We start from the raw sequence: 21,960 nt of genomic DNA, 5'->3' as shown, positions 1-21,960 counted from the left end.
TGTGTGTGTGTGTGTGTGTGTGTGTGTGTGTGTGTGTGTGTGTGTGTGTGTGTGTGTGTGTGTGAGAGTTTGTTTATATTACATTGTGGGGACCCAAATGTCCCCACAATGTAATATAAACCTGAGTTCACCTACATCGTGGGGACCAGTCACCGGTCCCCACAATGTAAATTAATTAATAAAAATACTAAAAGTTTTTGTGAGAAAATAAAGTTGTCCACAGTTTCCTGTGATGGTTATGTTTAGGGTTAGAGGTAGGGTAGGGGGATAGAAAGTACGGTTTGTACAGTATAAATGGGCCTATGGAAAGTCCCCACAATTCACAAAAACAAACGTGTGTGTGTGTGTGTGTGGTCCTGGTAAACTCTACATTATGGGCACAAAATGTCCCAAATCCTTGGTCACCAAAACCACTTATAAATCATACTAAGTGTGTCACGTTCAGTCCTGTTTAGTATCAGTTTGATACCTGTTTGGATTCTTGTAATTAAACCTGGAGTATTTTGAGCTATTCGTCTGTCTTCATCTTTCTGCCTGAACACAACTGTTACAGAAGATCAGACCGCCCAAAATGGACAACCAGGCCAAATTTATCGTTCTGGCTTTTTACTTATCGTTCTGGTTCTGTGTGTGTGTTTTTTTTTTTTTTTTTTTTTTTTGCATGTTGCATATAAACCTTACTGGTGCAACCTAGACACATCATCAATGATGTAACTTGGGGTCATCGGGTGTTTCAGGTCTTTCAACAACGTACATCCTTGTCCAGGTGAACCAGCCGGGGGTGATCAGTTCACAACTTGTGTCTAGGTAGCTTTTGCGGTCCACGGATCACCCCTTTTGATTCACAGCCATTTAGATGCTTTCTCAGTGGCATCCATGATATTCCTGATGGCTTTCTTTTTGTGCAGCCCCCTGATTCCCACCTTGATGGGTAGGCAGCAGGTCTTCCATCCGCTGCTACGACATTCACCTGCCAACTTCTCGTTCTTGACCCGCTTTTGTTCGAATGCCTCTTCCATTCGGTCTTCCCAGGGCACAGTCAATTCCAGTAGGACCACCTGCCAAGATGCTTCTGAAAGGAGGACCATGTCAGGCCTAAGCGTGGTCTTGATGATGGTTTCTGGGAATCTGAGCTGCTTTCCCAGTTCGACCTTTAGCTGCCAGTCCCAGGCTGTTGCCAGCAGTCTCCAGATGGGTTTCTGCTGCGTTGTGGTTTCTCTCCAGCCTTGACAAAAGCTGTGCTGGCTGCACAAACTTTTTCTGTTAACTTTTGTTGTCTCGCCATCACCAGCCCCCTCAACAACGAGACTCTGAAATCGCTTTTCTGGATCGGGGCCCACTACAATCATCCTCCCAAACACCAATGGACTGAACTGGAGGGAGACTATCGTTAGGTGTTTGGAGAGCGTCGTGTCCCCATCCAGAGAGCTGCCAGACCCAGGGCTAGCTTCTACACCACGGAGATATCACGTGAGCCTGTGCGGCACCACCCACCACGATGAGCGAGCCAGAGCCCGAGGAAAATGGAACAGAGCTTGCCATCACCCCGGATGCATTGCCCCAACGTGGTCCTGACCAGGGGTGTGAGCCCATGACACCAGTGGACGAGGGAATGAAAGCAGAGGGCTTGCTGATCGACTTTGACAGGGACTTGTCAACTCCCAACCTATCCCACCCAATATCTGAATCTTCATCATTGTTTAAGAACACCATCATCATGTCTAGTCTCCTGCCACTTCAGAGCCCAGCCAGTCCTCCAGACTCATTGCTTCTGGATGATTGTCTCTGGGGATGCTCTGCCAGGACATTGAGCCACTGGTCGAGCAACCACCATGTCCTTTGTTCTGTTTCCCACCACTCGTCTGTCTCCCTGGTTACCATCGTTATTAGTTCATATGTGTCAGCTGTGTGTTAGTCATTATCCTCATAATGTTTACTACTTAAGTTGTACCTTCACCTTCAGTCACTGTCCGATCTACTTTGCGTTATGTTGTGTTTACCCTGCCTGTCTGCCTATTTTGATTCTTGTAATTAAACCTGGAGTATTTTGATATATTCGTCTCTCTTCACTTTTCTGTCTGAACACAACTGTTACAGAGTGATTGTTTTTTTGTTTTGTTTTTTAGAGAAATGTAAAAATGCTGAAAGTTTTCCGTGATGGTTTGTACAGTATAAAAACTGTCTATGGAATGTCCCCAAAAAAGAAGAAAACCCAATGTGCATGTTTTCAGTTGTTTCATAAGGCTAGACACTTAATACAAGTTAAAAAAAAATTCTGATGTGAATGCTTGACCAACAACACGTTGCAAGTGTGAGATCCTGTTGTATGCTTAAGTGTTCATGCATTACTGTGAGAAATCTCAGTACTCAAGAGATGATAGTTACCTTAAGATGTCTGTGGTACACAGCTAGCATGTCATAGTCACCTGTCGATCTATTAACTAATTTAACCTGTGTATATATGGTTGCTGTTTTGTTCCTGCTTCCTGTGATCTGTTAGATTTTTTTAATTAAAAGACTTCTCGATGCATTCTTCATCTTTGTGCGCTATATATAGCATCCATACGTGACAATGACATACATGCTTATATGCTTGATTTATAATTAATTTGTAATTATGAATGAAAAAAAAAAATCTTATATGTGTGTGTTGGGCACAGCTGCTGTGTTTGAAATTTAGTTAAACTAGTTAAGCTAGCTAGATAAACTAGCTTATAGCTAAAAACAGACAGGTGAACAGCACGAACCAAACTTCCAGTCTCAGCTACACCTCCAGTGTTTGAAGGTCAAAGAGGATGTTGTTTGCAGGCAGCCAGTGAAAACCATAGGCTGGCATTATGCAAATTTGATACATTTTTACAAAGGTTTGTTACAGGAACTGAGACTAGAATTACTGACTGACGAATGTATTATTTCTTTTAGGAGATAACTTTATTTATTGTGCACTTTGATTTAAAAAAAAAAATTGCAGACCTTTTACATTCACAATCAGCTAATTTTCAAAAAAGCATCATGGGGCACTTTTACTAGTATTTTGACTGGCTTTTTTGGTTAAAAAAAACTATTAAGATATTTTTTGATAAAATCTGATGGCTCAGTGAGGCTTCCATTGCCAGCAAGATAGTTAACACTTTCAAATGCACAGAAAGCTACTAAAGACATATTTAAAACAGTTCATGTGACTATAGTGGTTCAACCTTAATGTTATGAAGCAACAAGAATTATTTTTGTGGGGCAAAAAAACAAACAAAATAACGACTTTATTCAACAATTTCTAGTGATGGGCGATTTCAAAACACTGCTTCATGAAGCGTCAAAGCTTTTACGAATCTTTTATTTCGAGTCAGTGGTTCAGAGCATATCGAACTGCCAATGTCACGTGAACCATTGAAATGTCGAAACGTTTTGAAACACTTATGATGTAACGGAGCGTCATTTACTGAAATCATGTGACTTTGGCAGTTTGATACACGCTCCGAACCACTGATTCGAAACAAAAGATTCATAACATGCAGGTGAATGCCCTTTTTAAGAAACAAAGTATTAAAAAGTTAGATTTGTAACAGGTCACCTGCATCTTTCCCTTATCAGATGAACTGTAAAATGAAAGAGTGCATCAAAGAGTTAGACCTATGGAGGACCTTCTCATTCTCAGCTCGCAGATGGAGGTGGACTGCAGTAGCTGCATACTAGCTTCCCACTCAAGAATGCCCCTAGAGAATGCAGGAATTCATTCAAGCAGCAGCGCAGGAGTGAAAGACTATTAATACACTGTACTGATGGCCTTCCCCATCCCCCCTTCAAAACAGGGCAAATTTGTTTGTGGCCCAAACTTTTTTTTTTTTTTTTTTTAATGTACATTCACTGAGCAACAGTAATGAATGAAAGAAGGAGTTGCCTTCATCAGTTTAAAAGCAAAGCTATAATTGAAAATAACACCATTTCACCTCTCAAAATATTTTCACTCATTTTCAGTCGCTGCCCCTCACTCCTTATTCCATATTTTAATGTGAAATAGCATGTGTGCTTTCTAAGCTAAAATATCAAATTAGCATTGCTGGTCAGAATAAGCTCTGCACACTGGTCCTAGTATATGATGGTCCCCAGATGTGGTGTTCCCAAGGATCAAACTCTGGTTTGCTGGTTGACCAGCTTGTTTTGTGTTTAAATGCTGGTGTGTTGTTTGGTTGTGATTTGAAAGCTTGTGTGCTGTTTGAGTATAATGTGTTTTGAATGCTAGTTAACCAGACTTTTTTGATGAGGTGGCACATGTGAGGAACAGGCTCATTTAAAGGTGGCATGCCACATAATCCGACTTTCCTCTAATAAGGACATCTTGCTGACATCTCTCGATAGGTTTCAATAGGTTGCATGTATATAGTTGAAATTTAAAATGTAATTATGGACTTATTCAATATATAAAATTTTGCTATGAGTGGAAAAGTAGAAAAATATTTTTTGCAAAGGCTTAGTCTTTTAAAAAGAGAATTCTCCCAAATAAATAAGTAAATATCCTAATTTATTCATACTTTTAAAGACCATACTTTTGTGTCCTACGGAGAAAGTTATACAGTTTTGTAATGATTACAAAACTGTATAACTTTCTCTGCAGGACACAAAAGTATGGTCGCCTGGATTATTATCGATTATAGGATGATGACATCACTGTTTCCTCCAGAGCTGATGTATAGATAAATTAACTACATTGATTTTTACAATGGAATGAATCAACACTGAACTTACTTAAAGGTGCAGTATGTAAGATTTATGTCCGCTAGAGGTCGCTAGATGCCTGTTCAAAACAAAGGCCTAGCTTAAACACGGAATCTTGGGACATGTGGTCTTCACATCACAGCCGGTGGAAATAATTGGGATAGGACTCAGGAACAAATCATGTTCATGGATGCGATTATTAATGTTACTGTAGTATGAAGCAGAGCAGGACCAAGTTTTGTGGGTGCTGAACGAGGCCGGTGGAGCGATTGCGCAACACGCGCCTCACGAGCAGAGGAATTTTTATTATGACACAGTCGCCGGCGCCGCTTCTGCTTTTCCGGTCATGAGTGTGAGGTAACACAGTTCTGTTTATCATATTAGATACATTTGAGAGTGTTGAAAATTATGTTATGCGTTACTCTGTGAATTCGCTCGGCGGCTGCTGTGAGACACTTGTCGCGCACTGCAGTAAGCTAGATCGATTTAAGAATATCATATTAAATGCTGGATGGCTTGTGTTGATAAATGGCATACAATTAATTTTAAAATGTATTGTATGATGGAGAAAATGCTGTATTACTGTTACTAAAAATAAAGCTGCATCTGATTATGCTATGTTAGCTACTTCACAAAATATGTGTTTTTCTCTGAGGCATGGTAAAACATGGTACTCACAAAAAATCAAGAAAATTAGATTTAAACAATAAGACTAAACGTGTTGAGCTACATAAAAATAATTAGTTTTTTGTCTATAAATGTAACCAAACAGTTGTTCCCTTGCCTACTAAATATATAATATAATATACATGTAATATAAAGCTTCTTTGGTGTTTCCATGGTTTCCATGGACTCCTCACACATCCTGGAGCCTTGGATAAAATTGCAATTTTCTCACGATTTACAAATAGTTGGAAACATTTGGGATATTGTAAGTACTCAAGTGAACAAAATATATAACACTGGCCTAATTGTTTTTGGATATTTTACTGCAAAAATCTTACATATTGCTCATTTAAGCTGGACAATGACACCATTTTCTTCTAGAGCTGCTGTGCAACTTATGTTCCCTCTATCACTGTAAAGCTGCTTTGACACAATCTGCTTTGTAAAAAGCACTTTATAAATAAAGGTGACTTGACTATCTATACAAATGGGATGCACGAGTTCTGTCCCATTAACAGCATTATCAGAGTGAGTTGTGTGCAATAATGTGTTTAATAAGTTAATAAATACACATCCTTAATTAATGTTACCTTGAAATGCTTAAAAGATGTATTTACCACTCCAAATTCTCTGAAGTGTTAATTTTCATATGGAGTCCAAAATCATGCCTTTTAGTTTGATGCACATGTGAACTGTAAAAAAAAATAAAAAATATGAATAAAGGTGGGTTTCACTAATTGATAATATTTCACACTCTGATTTAGGAAATGACCAATCATAGTATATAATTGCCATCTAGAGGCCGGCTCGGGCCATGCCACTGCTACCTTTCTATGTTACCCTATCCTTAACCATGGGAACATTTTGTCATATGTCATTTGTTATTTGCCATATAAAACTGGGGGACACAGAACCCTGGGAACTGGAGAACATATGACCTCAGAACATTGGAATGACTCAGTTTTGGCAATGCAGAAAACGTGGATGGAATCAAAGAATCCAGTTATAAAAAAATAAATATAGAATTTACTAAATAATGCAGAATGTCACAGAACTTTAGATTAATGAATGAAAAGTAGGGCTGTACAATTAATTCAAATCGTGACATATAGTGTCTGTGAGTATTAAAAAAGAAAGTCAGAGTGAATGAGTGCCACAGTTTCATCTCACATACTCATGGTGTTTTAAACTATATATGAGGACACTCCACAGAAACATATTGATACAATGTTAATAAATGATTAATTTGTTGAAGATTTATGAATTCAGTTGATTATAAATGTTTTATGATTATTAAAAATGAAAATGGAATTCATAAATATGAAATGGAAAACATAGAATTTTTCTAATCTCATTCTGTAACCAAACTCACACCCATAAATTTTTAGGCCTCACAACTGCATTCTCGAAAAACCTGCGTTGTGTGAACTATCATACATTCACATCATACAGTGCGAGAGAGCCACTCTGTGCTGCACAAACACATGTGTGTCGGGTTTTCATCTGTGGTTTTACTTTCAGTAATTTACATCGACAGAGATATGAGCTTTGTGTCATCTGAAGGTTTTAGCTGTTCACCACCAGAGCTGCTCCCATCAGTTTTGTGTTCTACGCTAGACTTAAATGCTCCGCTCTCCACCCAGATTTAAAAGCTGCTGTCGATTAATGAATATTTGAAGGATGAACTCAATTGGACTCTTGTTTTGTCAAGTGATAAGACTTTTCAGTTTTATGGACGTCACCATTGTTGATATTACTTTGGTCACTGTCACTATGCTTACTGATAACAGAATAGGGGCTTGACTCCCATTGCACAATTATATAGAGTGTATATTTGAGAAGCTACTGTAAGTTGCTGTTTGAACGGGACATTTCAAGACTCAAACCTGTGAGAAATGCGGTTGTGAATGTAGCCTTGGTGCCTCATTTTGAAAGAACAACCAGACACAGTGTACTCTGACATTTTGATTTTCATAATGTTGTAAATTGCAAATCTGTATGACCAGCCTGATGTTTAAATGTGGGTAGTAAAGCTGAGCAGTTCATGAAACACTACTCAGTACCTTGCTGTCCTGGGGTGCATTTCCCAAAGCCAAACATCATTGCAAGTTCTGCCGTTACTAATAGAATTCAATGGAAATTCAATTGGCTAATGATGCTTTTGGGAAACACCCTTGCATAGCTTTAGTGTTGTACAACCCCATTGAACAGTGATTTTATGGTCCACTAATGTGTTGGTGGGGATACCAAGGAGTTGTACTGTATCTTCACAATTTTGAGCTGATGGTGACGTTTCATCTAGGCTGAGATGCCTGAAAGGCAGGTAGCTGAGGGGATGGGGTCATCTGCATTTCTCGTGCATTACAGTGGTAGGAGAAGTCATGTGTCTTTATGATTGTTCCCAGTTAGTTTTTTATATATAGAAAAAGGAGCGCAATCCACTGGACCTTGAGACACTCCAGTGATTAGCTCATGTGACTCAAAACACTCTTCCTCTCAAGGAAACCTTGACGGCCTGTGGGGTAAGTGAATGAAACCACTGAATTACTGCACCTATGACAGCCAAGTCAGAAAGGTCTTATTTGGTTAATTCCAATGTCAAAGGCTGATAGGTCCAGTAGAATGAGGACAGATGATGTGGAGTATGCTCTTGCTCTCGCTCTTTCTCTTTGAAATGGAAATAAGGGGGAGATTGGATTGTAAACCGATATAGGATTAAGTGGCTTTTGTGTGTGTGTGTGTGTGTGTGTGTGTGTGTGCTTTTGTTTATATTACATTGTGGGGACCAAATGTCCCCATGATGTAATATAAACCTGAGTTCACCTACATCGTGGGGACCAGCCAGCGGTCCCCACAATGTAAATGGGTTTATAAATCATATAGAATGAGTTTTTGTGAAAAAGTAAAAGTTTGCACAGTTTCCTGTGAGGGTTAGGTTTAGGGGTAGGGGCAGGGTAGGGGGATAGAATGTACAGTTTGTTCAGTGTAAAATGCATTGAAGTCTATGGAAAGTCCCCACAATTCACAAAAACAAACATGTGTGTGTGTGTGTGTGTGTGTGTGTGTGTGTGTGTGTGTGTGTGTGTGTGTGTGCGTGTGCTTTTGTTTATATTACATTGTGGGGACCAAATGTCCCCATGATGTAATATAAACCTGAGTTCACCTACATCGTGGGGACCAGCCAGCGGTCCCCACAATGTAAATGGGTTTATAAATCATATAGAATGAGTTTTTGTGAAAAAGTAAAAGTTTGCACAGTTTCCTGTGAGGGTTAGGTTTAGGGGTAGGGGCAGGGTAGGGGGATAGAATGTACAGTTTGTTCAGTGTAAAATGCATTGAAGTCTATGGAAAGTCCCCACAATTCACAAAAACAAACATGTGTGTGTGTGCATGTGTGTGGTAAAATAGGTGGTAAAATGCTCAGCAGTTAGACAAGTAGTGGGAGATGGCTATAGGACATAGTAGAGAGCAGAATGTTTCAGATGTTGCTGAATTTGCTCTGGTAGTATGAGACCTTGGCAGCAGAAACGAGAGGAAAAACATGACAGGAGAGAGTGATACTTGCTCAGGTCAGCTTAGTTTTTGACTTAAACCGTTTACTCTCAGAACGCTGTCACTGTCTACATCGGACGTAAGCAACGTAACATAATGTGACAAAAGACAATGCACGAATGAGTTTCCCACTATTTGTGTATCCGAACCATCCTCCTACCACTGCTTCTAATCTTTGTTTTAAAGGAACACTCCACTTTTTTTGAAAATAGGCTCATTTTCCAACTCCCCTAGAGTTAAACAGTTGAGTTTTACCGTTTTTGAATCCATTCAGCCGATCTCCGGTTCTGGCGGTACTACTTTTAGCATAGCTTAGCATAGTTCATTGAATCTGATTAGACCGTTAGCATCGCGTTTAAAAATGGCTAAAGAGTTTTGATATTTTTCCTATTTAAAACTTGACTCTTCTGTAGTTAAATCGTGTACTAAGACCGACAGAAAATGAAAAGTTGTGATTTTCTAGGCTGATATGGCTAGGAACTATGCTCTCATTCCGGCGTAATAATCAAGGAACTTTGCTGCCGTATCATGGGTACAGCAGGCGCAATGATATTACGCAGCGTCTCTCACAAACGTCTCCATGGTTGCAAGGCACGTTCCCTGTGCAAGCAGGGGCTCACGGGCGCTGCGTAATATTATTGCACTGCTGCAGCCATGGAACGGCAGCAAAGTTCCTTGATTATTACGCCTGAATGAGAGTATAGTTCCTAGCCATATTAGCCTAGAAAATCACAACTTTTTATTTTCCGTCGGTCTTAGTACACGATTTAACTACAGAAGACTCAAGTTTTAAATAGGAAAAATATCAAAACTCTTTAGTCATTTTTAAGCGCGATGCTAACGGTCTAATCATATTCAATGAACTATGCTAAGCTATGCTAAAAGTGGTACCGCCAGAACCGGAGATCGGCTGAATGGATTTGAAAACGGTAAAACTCAACTGTTTAACTCTAGGGGAGTTGGAAAATGAGCCTATTTTCAAAAAAAGTGGAGTGTTCCTTTAAAAAGCAGACTTTATATTTATCTATTTCTGGTTCTGATTAGGAGATGATAAGCACACTAAGCTTTGTGCTGTGCTTCTAATCAAGTAGTAAAAATGCCCCCTCGTGCCCAAAACAAGGTGTCTATATGAGAGTCCAAAGCGAGACGTGGGACAATGTTGTCCTGCACTACTTTACATACGAGTAAAAGGAGAATATTAGATTTAAACAACAGTCATTTATAACACTATATTCAACAATAAGTTTGTCAACAGTCGTACTTCATTACGCCATTTCTACATCATTGCACATGCATAGAACTTTATGGTTTCGGTTTTTGATATCCCATTGAACGGATTAGAAAAGGTTTAAACCACCCCTTACAATCCGAATGAAATTTCAATCGGTTTTGACCAATCCATTCCGTTTGACGTGGTTACATGTGACTTTTTTATTCTGACTGTGCTGCTAGTCCTATTATAAGCACATTATTAGTGTCAATCTAAACACAGCTAGTGATGTTGTCTACACTGGAGGCAGCACAACAATCCTTGACAATCCTTGACAGTAAACTGTGCTACTTCTGACATGAAGGACAAATGGATTTGTAATGATTGATTTGATATGTTCAGTGTGGACAGCCTGAAGCTGTTGCTGCACAGCGCAACACAAAAACGGTTGCACCCAGTGTAGACACGGCTTAAGCTTGGTCCGGTGGTCACAAAGAGCATCTGTGAGAGAACTACTAGTCAGAGAACTACTCTTTGAGGAAGAGACTCTGGGGGTCAAAGAAGCCTTCTTTTTAGGTGTTACTCTTTGATAAGTAGCAAAGTTTTTTTCAGTTTTTCCCTCTTGGTAAGTGGCTTCCCATAAAACAGGCCACATGAATTAAAGGATTGTTGTCAGATCTTCTCAAACAATTGCACCAGTGGTACATAGTATAATCCTGAAAAAAAGGATTCAATTTTGTAATTGAACTAATGCAGAGTCACACACTGTTTATACTGTCTTGGTGTTAGTTTAAGTTGTCTGTCTCACGATTAACGCATAAAAAATGTATATCCGACAGCAGACTGGACCTCCCTGCCAGTGTTATTTATGAAAGATGACAACATGGTTATAACCTTACCAGTGTCATCCCTATCTCAGAGTTTTGTAGTTTGTCTGGGATGTCTTGTCTCAGGATAGCATGCAAATAAATACATCTCATGGCTATATATAGTATTCAAAATATATATATATACACTGAATACTGAAAGTCTCTAACACTTGGCCCGGAATTACTGTGTCTGAAAATAACACAAGGAGAAATAAAACTAGACAGGTGTCTAGTTTTGTTATGTATGTTCAACCTTAGGATCGAGATATCCACATTCGCTCCTACCTAGTAACAAAGAATTATACATATGTAGAACCAATCAAGTTGGAGGAAAATGATGTAATGAATCATGTCACCTTTACCATGTAAAAACTGTTGTACTCCCTTTGTCTGGGAATTTTCTCTGAAATTGTTCTGTGATTAAAGCATAATAAAGGCATTCTCTGGAGTCCATCTGATTACTGCTGCAGCAGGTTAGTGGAACACTAAAGATCTTAATCCCCAGATCTTAATGTTTATAGGGGGCGAGACGTCGTCCAACTCAAGGCAAGTTGTCGCCAGTAGACACGCTAGAGTTCGTAAGCTTCGATTAGGACACGCTTAACTTAAGCCAGGTGCATAGGGGAATTTCTACCACAAAGCTAATCAAGGCCTTCAGGATCACTTGAAAGTTACAGAAAGGCGAGTTTAATCAGGGTTGGAGCTAAACTCTGCAAGACAGTGGATCTCGAGGGCCAGAGTTGCCAACCCCTGGTCTATACTGTCAAATGTATAGTAAGTGCAACATGGCCTATCGTGTTGCCAACATTTGATTATACACATATACATTTAAATGCTTAGCACACAATATATGTGAAAACGGTAGTCATATTTCATTCTTGTTATTCTTTTTGTTATGGTTGTAATATTACTCACCTTGTCAGTCAACATAGTTCTTCATAGCGTTTGAAATGATTTAGCTTGTCAACAAATGCATGTGTACACCTATTCACTGTAATTATGACAGTGGTATAATTATGACAGTGAATTCCACTCACTTAACTGTAGTCGCAAAAATACACATAACAGTTGCTTTAATTCATTACATAATAATCCAATTAACTGCAACACCAGTTAAAGGGTTAGTTCACCCAAAAATGAAAATTCTGTAATTTATTACTTACCCTCATGTCGTTCCACACCCGTAAAACCTTAATATAAAAACCAAAATACTCTCGTCGCTTTATAATATTAATATTGAACCACTGTACTCAAATGATCTGATTTAAATATGTTTTTAGTACCTTTATGGATATTGAGAGAGGAAGTGTCATTGCTCCCTATGAAGGCCTCACAGAGCCATCGGATTTCAACCAAAATATCTTTATTTGTGTTCTGAAGATTAACGAATTGTTTTACTGGTGTTTACCCATTTTTGGGTGAACTAACCCTTTAAGTGTTACTTTTACTCTCTTTAAACTGGACCCATACCAAGCAGTGTACATTTCACACCAGGATTTTGCTGTGCATGCATCAAGATCCTATCAATTAACTAACCAATCAGTGTGATCAATAATGTTAATATAGTTTTAAAATTTCGTGAAGCTATATATGAAGATAGAGATAGAGAGAGGAAAAGAGAAAGGAAACTCAATGCTTATCTTCCTCTATTCCTTCATGTCTGAAGGCTATTAATGCCTCCCTAAGGAGGAATTAATAGTTTCCTTTTCTCAACAGAAAAAAAAGGAAAAAGAAAAAATGTCTCTCTCTATACTCATGCAAAGCTGAGACTGCCACCTGCAGGCCTCTCTTTGGCTTTCCGCTGCCACTTACACAAGTGTAACTTGATTTTGATCACAGTCCCTTAGAGTCAAGGGTGCTTCACAGTGACAATGATTCACAGCGACCATACATCAAGATAAGAGTTAGCGATTTCCGGCGACACAAGAAAGGGCTGAGGCTGTTTACGTTGGCTGCATTCACACAGGAACAAAAAATGGAATTATTTTACTCTGACCCAGAACATATGTTATTGAAAGCGTTTAAACAGACAAAAATGCACGAGCTCTGACTTTCTCAAATCTAATCATCTGAATGTAAATAAAATATGTTCGCAATAGGTGGCTCAGTGGATAGCACTGTTGTCTCACAGCAAAAAGGTCCTCAATTTGATTCCCACCTGAGCCTGGAGGCCTTTCTGTAGAGGTTTCTTCCAGGTGCTCTGGTTTACCCCGCAATCCAAAAGACATGCAGCACAGGTAAATTGTACCCAATAAATTGCACATAGGGATAAGTGTGAGAATGTGTGTGAGCCCTGTGATGGACTGGCCATCTGTCCAGTGTGTTTCCCTGCCTTCGGCCCGAGACATTGGGATTGGCTCCAGCACCCCACGACCTTACAGAGGTTAATCGATTGGGAGAATGAATGGTCATGTGCTGTACGTGGACATTTGAACTATCACCGTGTCTACACTGGATGCAACCGCTGATGCATCGCATCATGCCACAACAGCTAGAAGCTGTCTACACTGGACGCAACAAAGCCACTGTTGCAAATCCATTTGTCCTTCCAAATAAGAAGTATTGCGAGTGCTTGGAGTGCGTCATATATAGAATGAGGCATCAGTTTACTGTTGGGGATTTGTCGTGTTGCGCTGCATCACGCCTCATCCAATGTAGGCAACGTCACTGATTATAATGGGTTCTATTGTCTTTTGTCACGTCGCATTGTGCTGCTAGCATCCGGTGTAGACATGGTGTCAGTCTAAACGTATATCTGATTCCACTGGGCAGTCACTGTTCTCTGATGTACAGTAGCACCAGTGTGCGATAGCCAGAACACATTCCTGAACTCAGCCAGATTATTACTCCCTGGTATTTTTAGTTTTAGGGTTTAGATTGAGCTTTACCAATTGGGACCAGTTCTGTGCATCTAGGCATAATTCACCCAGAAACTAAAATTCTGTCATCATTTACTCACTCACCTTACGATTTTTGCTCATCCTCAGAACATAAAGTTTTTTTTTTTTTTTTTTTTAATTCTGTGATTGTTTTTGTCCATCCAATGAAATTTTAGATAATCAACATGTTGAAGCATCAAAAAGTAGCCAACATAAAGACATTGCAAAAGTAATCCATATGAATCGTGTGCACTCTAAAAAATGCTGGGTTAAAAAGAACCCAAGTTGGGTTAAATATGGACAAACCCAGTGATTGGGTTGTTTTGACCTAGCGGTTGGGTTAAATGTTTGCCCAATGTGCTGGGTAGTTTTATTTAACTCAACTATTGTTTGAAAATGACTATATGGCTGGCTTAAAATGAGCGCAAAATATGTTGGAAATTAAAAATCAGACACATAATTACTAGAGGCAACAATAATAATCAAAAGATGAACATTTATTAATAAGCAATTTAATAAATGTTTATTATTTAATTATTATTAATTAAACATATTAATAAATGTTATTTTCCAATCTATTTTGGGATCATTTTAAGTGATCAATAAAGTGATTTTTAAACATCAGTTGAGTTAAATAAAAACTACCCAGCAGGTTGGGTTAAAGATTCAACCCAACAGCTGGGTCAGAACAACCCAATCGCTGGGTTTGTCCATTTTTAACCCAACTTGGGTTGTTTTTAACCCAGCATTTTTTATAGTGTGGTTTAATCCAAGTCTTCTGAAGAGACACAATTGCATTATATGATGAGCATATTTTAATTTATGCTTTTTTTTTCAAACAATCACCATGGCAAATGGAAAGTGGAAATATATATTTTACTAGTAGCACACCAGCTGTGCTTGTACATCCAAAATCCAGCTTTTTGCGTACAAAAGATATTTTGAATAATGTTGGTAGCCAAGCAGTAGATGGGCACCATTGACTTCCATAGCATTTTTTTCCTACTATGGAAGTCAATGGCTACCATCAACTGCCTGGTTATTACCATTCTCTAAAATATCTTCTTTTGTGTTCAGCAGAAGAGAAAAACTTATACAGGTTTGAAACAACTTGGGGATGAGTAAATGATGACAGAATTTTTGGGTGAACTATCCCTATAACTACAGAAATAAAAAGGAAATTCCTGTGGTGTAGATGGACAAACACTAGATGGCACAAAAGCCATACAATAAACTTTAGAGTATTTCATGCACCCACCATTGCAGAGTACTTGTTGGTCACATGGCTTGCAGGACCTTGACAAAATCCACCCTGAAACCCCACATACACACACAAAGGTGGTGCTCTGTTTCTCAGAAGTTTGGCTAGGTGTGCAATATCCGGTGTGTTGAGGTTTTGCTCAGAAGAAACCTCATCTGTTGCACACATACATTCTTTTTGCAGTACACACACACACGCACACACTCAGTGCCTAAACACGTTGCAAGCATGTGCTCAGTTAATGCAGTTGTGAGTAAAATTTGCTCAGCAGATAAAGTTTTTTTTTTTTTTTTTGATTACATTGACCAACTTGTAAAACACCTGATGTTATTTTGCTTCACACTTGTCTCATATGTGTGGTTTCAAGAGAAATGCAAGCAGAGTTTAAAACTGCCTAAATTCATTGCAACAAACATGCTGAAAAGATATTTCAGCATTTACAGTAGATAGAAAAAAGTCTCTACACCTGTTAAAACAGCTTTTTTTGTGATGTGCAAAAGTGAAACAAAGATAAATCATATCTATTGCACCTTTAATGTAGGCCTATAAAAATACTACATTTGCAGTGCCACTGAAAACCACACTTACACATTACAGAGAGAGAAGAGGAAAAAAAAAACTTAAAATAACCTAGCTGCATAAGTGTGCACACCCTTCCAGAATGGGGTTTGTGGTTGTGTTCAAAATAAACTAATCATGAAGCTCAGGTGAAATAGTACACACCTGTCTTCACAGTGATTCTAAATAACTAAATAAATCTCAACTGTTCTTGCAAGATTTTTTCTTACATCATCTTGGTTGCATGCGTACTACAAGAGCCATGGGCCACAAAGATTAACGGGATCTCCTTGTTAAATGGTATCGCTCAGGTGAGGGCTACAAAAAATTTCCAAGGCATTAGATATACCACAGTGAAGACGGTTATCAAAAAGTGGAGAAATTATTGCACAATAGTGATATTGTCAAGAACAGAGCATCCCTCTATGATGAGAAGACAGAGAAATCTGGTCAGGATGTCAAGAGGTCTACAGCAACATTACTGCCTGTTTTCACAGACAAGGCTTAAGCATACCCAGACAGCAACATAGTGTGGCCCAGATCCGGCCCACATCATGTGGATTACACACGGGCCAGATCTGGGCCGACACTATGTTGCTGTCTGGGTAGTCCCAGACTAAAATGCATGTTTAAGCCATTTTAACTGAAAGCAACTATCACATATTTCTTTGTCTCAAGATGCACATCAGTAATGTTATTTGAAGGCGCATTTATAGAAGCTACTGTCACCATCCCACTGGTGGGACGCTTGGTGCTCTTTTTATTTATTGCCTTTCTTTTCATATTACATATTTTAGTAATCATCATAAGTTAGGAATCATTCAAAAGCATATGAACTCAAGATTCAGCCGGTGAAAACCGTTTTGGAATTGGATGTTGCTTTACTATGGAAACTATGCTTTAATTTATTTTAGTGCGCTCCTCCCCTAGTGAGTTGGGTCAGGTTTCATATTACAATATTATTTTAGCTACTTCATAGTCAAAACCTTTTCTAATTTTGACAAAACACATCGGAAAGGTCCCACAGTTCCATGTTTGGTGTCTGTTTTGTGATAGAAGTGATATTTGGACAGAAATTTATGTTCAAGTTTGTAAATGCAAAAAAAAAAAATCAATAGAATGTCGGTGAATTTCATAGGAACTTCAGTTTTTTCGATAACAACTTTAAATTTGGAACACAACATAGTTAGACATATGGCTTTCATCTGATACCAAAATATATTTGATAAAATATAAATTTTATATATAAAAAAAAAAAAAGTTTATTACGGTATATTTGATTTACAGTAAATTTAAATTTCCATAACTTTTTCATACTTCAATATTTTCAAATGCTTTCACTTTCATCTTTAAAACAAGACCAAACTTAGGTCTGTACTCCAAAGCATTCTTAAATTTATAATCATTTAAGTTTGTATAGTGCATTTCATGTCTGTTCTCAAAAATGGGGGTGACCGTTTTGTCCTCATTTATCTAGCATGGTGGTGGCAGCATCACACTTTTGGGGGCTTCTTTTTGTGGAACTGTGGCTTTAGTGAAGGTGGAGGGAATCATGAATAGCTCCAAATACCAGTTGATTTTGGCACAGAACCTTTTGCTGTCTGCTAAAAAGCTGAAAATGAATGGTCATGGGGGAGGTGACAGTGGTATTCCTGGTATGACTCAGCATAGCAAGTTTAATCAAAGTGCTAGTGCTTAATGTGATATTGTAGAGAACTCGACCCTTATTATACATCCTCAAATGTTACCAAGAATCAATGAACTTGATATGGAGACAGAATTTTAGAATCTTCTCTTTAAGTAAATTTCAATTCTTTACTTTATATAAATGTTCATTTAAAAGCAGCCTACTTCAGTGTAATATGTTACCATATCATCACGCTTAACACTGAGAATTTGAATAAATGTAATGTGATTATCAGGTCCGGGTCGGGTGTGGATGTCTAAATCAGAGAAAATCATAGGTTCGAGTGGATGGTGGGTAGATGGTTTATTTTTAACAGTGGATTCGAGACGTTAGAGCTGATCTCTAATAGCTGTGTATTCTAGAGAGCAGTGAAGCTCTTATCCATGATTTATTTCACAATACGATGTGCATACACAAGAAAGTACTGAGTACAAAAAAATTACTAGCTATTTTTGCAGAGCTCTGGAGGATTCTGTGTGACAGACATGTAAATCGACCAACCACAACCACACTGCTGTTTGGGCTGTATAAATATGAAAGGTATCTGAAACTTACCACAATAATAGACCTCTGTGCAGCTCGATAGTGCAACAGTGCTGCAGCAGTCAATGCAAAAGTTTGGAATTGCCTCACACAAAAACTAAATCTTGAGTAATCATCAATGATATAATGTCAGAACAAGTCATTTTACAGCCTATTTGCTTGATAGCTGAGCCTGATATTATTGCTTGTATCTGTTTAATAGTTCATATCAGTCTAATCAGACACAATTACACAGCTCCATATGTTAAACAGAACACCAGAACTTGATTTTATTATTTCACATTTTTTGAGATAAACCTAAACCTTTCTCACAAATCACAAGTCTACTCTACTAAAAGAAGCGAATTGAAGAAAACAAGGGGGAAAGAAAATGGGTGTATGTGAGACAGAGGGTCCAGGAGCAGACTGTGGGAGTGTGTATACTGCCAGCGTGATTTTGGCTCTTTTTCCCGGTCAGCTGATGTGGAGGGCGGGTGCTGATTGGTGCGCCCAGCTGTGCACAGCTGCAGCTGATCTGTGTGAGACAATGTTGTCAGTGTTTCCTGGTCTCCACTTCTCCAGAAAGAAAGAGAGAGAGTGTGTGGTTTAGGAAGACACTCACAGGATGTTAGTGGATCTGCAGAGGCAGACAGATACACCAGGGGACACAATGGCATAGAAGAGAATGAGGGGCCGCAGACTTGAAGGACTTCATCAACATGATCTTGATACTTTTTGGCCTCAAAAAAACTTTTTTTCATTTTGATGACCCCAGATTAGGCCTAGTTGTAAATCAATTTCAAAAGACTTCAAGGAATTTTGAGAGAGTGAAAAAACCAGACTAGTGTTTTTGCTAGAGTTCACTCTATATAATCCTTCAGGTGATTCAGCTTCAGGTTGGAATCCCCTGAAGCTCTGAGCTGGTTTTGGATCTTCAGGCATGGGCTGTACCTCCAGTCTACTACAGGCGTTGCACTCCGTAATGAGAAGAAACCATTCACACATCTTTTCAAGCCAGCAGGAACAACTTTTCTTGGAAAACACACCACTGGAAGAGGGGATGGTCATCAGCGAACCTCACACCATTATCATCATGGTAACCAGAGCTTCTTACCTTATTTTGAAAAAAGCGGTCTGAAGCTACTTGCACACTGTAAAGTTTCAGGAGTGACAAGCGTGTTTAAATACGGGAGCGAGTCCCCTAAACGATCGTTTTGTGTGTAGGGAGCACGACTCCCGAAATTGCTATGATTGACACAGTGGTAACCATATCAACATTCTGCCATCTGGAGTGTTTGGTATCCACTGTTTTTGACCAAACATTACAGTGGAAAGAGATGTTCTGCAATTTAAACGTAACCACTGCCGACACAGGTGTCAAGTTTTGTTTCTGTTTGAAAGGCTGCTTTGCAGAGCACTCTCTTTTGTTGCCATGTCCACTTATTATTCTTGTTTTGGGGCTTGTTTGGGTTTGGCTCATAAAGCAATCAAATTTAGGAAGTTAGTGGTGTAAATTTGGTTGCAATATTTTAGTCTTGGTTTCAATGTAAAGCGCTTGGAATTATTTTTATTTTTTTCCCAGTTTATTATTGGCTTGTTCTGGTTTGCTGTTTTTCTAGCAAGATCTGGCAACACAAATGAGTCACGGCTCATACCTCTTTCTCTGTGATTTGCATGCATTAATTAGTGCATACAGAAGAGAGACATCTCTGATGCGTCTTTAAATACCTCATTAACAGGTAGTTTTTCAGTTCGGTTCTGCACACATTAGAAATTTTGTTAATGCAGTTGTCCCTACCTGCACTTTTCAGAACTTAATTCGATTGGAGAATGCAGTTGTCATACCTATACATTACTGAACTGTGTGTGTACAGAACAGGATTAAGCACTAAAAGGTGAACTGATAAGCGATCTTAGCTGCAGTGTGCACATGGCCTGAGAGATTAATGGAAGCTTCCAGAGTTCTAAAATATTTCAGAACTGCAGATTTTTACATATTAATAGAAGTCACATGCTCAGCATCTCATACGGAATATTTTTCTATAACTCTGCTTCTGATATACAGCAGAACAGTCTGATAAATTGCGCTCATTGATTTAATCTAATTTAGATTTACATTTACATGTACTACTTAGTGTTGATTAATATCAAGTTCTGTCATGAAACTCCAGATGGCACAGGTTGATAGGTCCTTTACTCATTTTGTTAGCAGTCACATTGTTATCTACATATTGAAGCTGGCTGGTTGCTGTTGCATCAGTGGCTAATGAGTTAGCAGTCTGCAGCTCCCTTCCCCAGCTCCACCTGTATAGGAGTATCATGTGTGACTATCATATGTGTTATATGTGCAGCAGCAGCAGCAGCAGCATGTCTGTGGATGTATTGGCTGTAGCAAGTTTCTGTACTTGCCCTGCAGCAGCAGTAGTTTAGCAGATCTATCCAAGACCAAATCATTAACATTGCTATATCCATTACCATGCCAATCTCTCAACAGAGATGTCATGACTGAAAAACGTTTAATAAAACTTAGTAGTTTAGTAGGTTAAAAAAACCCAGTAGTTTAATTTTTGAAGAGATTGGACATATCCACATGACTCAAAAAACTATTTTCTGATCATCTGATATCGTATATGAGGATGCTGAGCACTGTTTTTGTATGTGTTCAACTAAGTTGAATGGATATGTGTCATCGTAAGCTCAAACCTGCTTAGGATCAAATTTATTCAACAGAAATAACAGTCATACTGCTTCAATAGCACCCTGTTAAACCAGCAATAATAGTTTAACATTATATGTTTAATTTGATATAACAGTATGTTCAAAAAGAATCTAATTCTGAAGCGAAATTGACAAAATATTTTAGCAAAAACAACAGTGTAAGATGCAATGAAAATGTAAAGAATTTATCCTAAATTAACTTTATACCACCTCTTTTATTTTATTTATTTATTTATTTATTTATTGTCAGCTGTACTCGTATAAATACACAGAAAATCTGTTTCTTGGTCAGTTGCTTGGTTGGCTGGTGATAAGTTGTTGTGATTTATAATAATTTTCATACAGTACACATTAAATAAATTTCATCATGAAATGCTGTATTTTTACAATTGTTATATGTGCTATTTCAATTAAACTTAATTATCTAAGATAATTATCTAACACATTTTCACATTTCTGGGTTTCTCTGTTTCTCTGGGTCATTTCTCTGGAGAGGTATAAAACTATAGTTTTTCTATAATTTTCCAAAAGAGGAAAAAATATCAAGAATAATGAGTGATCAAAACAGAGAAAGATGTCAAATTTGTCATCACTACCTCAACTGTTGTATTAAAAAATGTAATTTAATACAAAGGATAGTGTTATAAATGTACATAAAAAAAAAAAAAAGGAAATATATATATATATATATATATATATATATATATATATATATATATATATATATATATATATATATATATATATATATATATATGTCCATTTAGTGTATATCTGTCCATCTAGTGAAGATCTAGTTGAGTGTTTGGGAGGTTTAGAAAAGAGACCGTGGGGTTTCTTCCAGCCTGCAGGCCTGATTCTGACCAAGCTTACAGACAGAGAGGAAGAAGTAGAGCAACAGGCACACCCATGGGAAATGGAACTCCAGGAAAAATGCAGGGATCTTTGGGAAAAGCCAAGCAACAGCTGTGCTTATGTTCTGCAGTGAATGGGAGGCAGATCTGAGATCTGTGGTCATGAGAGAGTAAGGCAATGAAAGTGACTTATCCTGTGTTTCATTTACTATGTTTAAGTTGATATGGCTCATTCTCACTGAAACGAGTAGGAATACATATCAACTTGTGCAGTGATTTTCCATGTAGGTCAACTGAAAGAGAACTGAAGGAGAAAAAAACAAGCTTAAAAACAGCTCTGCATCTGGAGTTACTTATGCCTTCATTCATGTAATTCATTTTGCTTTTTTTCTCCTCTTACTTGGTTCTTTTAAACAGACATTTAGAAAAAGCTATGTACATTTTAGCCACAGAACCTCAAATATAAATTCC

General features: G+C 38.2%; 1 protein-coding gene across 2 annotated transcripts in view; it reads left to right on the top strand.

The window, feature by feature from the left end:
- dock10 (dedicator of cytokinesis 10) overlaps positions 1–21,960 on the top strand; it is a 123,393-nt gene that overhangs the window by 25,704 nt on the left and 75,729 nt on the right. The window contains exon 1 of one of the 2 annotated variants that reach the window (XM_067365857.1): positions 18,690–19,013. The exons of the other annotated variant lie outside the window; for it this stretch is intronic. Within the exon in view, the coding sequence (XP_067221958.1) occupies positions 18,858–19,013 (156 nt within the window). The 5' untranslated portion in view covers positions 18,690–18,857. Of the gene's footprint in view, positions 1–18,689; positions 19,014–21,960 lie in introns of those variants that run through there. 2 annotated transcript variants of the gene reach the window in all.

Source organism: Chanodichthys erythropterus, chromosome 17 (genome assembly GCF_024489055.1).
Source record: "Chanodichthys erythropterus isolate Z2021 chromosome 17, ASM2448905v1, whole genome shotgun sequence".
Classification (NCBI taxonomy): Eukaryota; Metazoa; Chordata; class Actinopteri; order Cypriniformes; family Xenocyprididae; genus Chanodichthys; species Chanodichthys erythropterus.
This window is presented reverse-complemented; position numbering and strand designations above follow the sequence as displayed.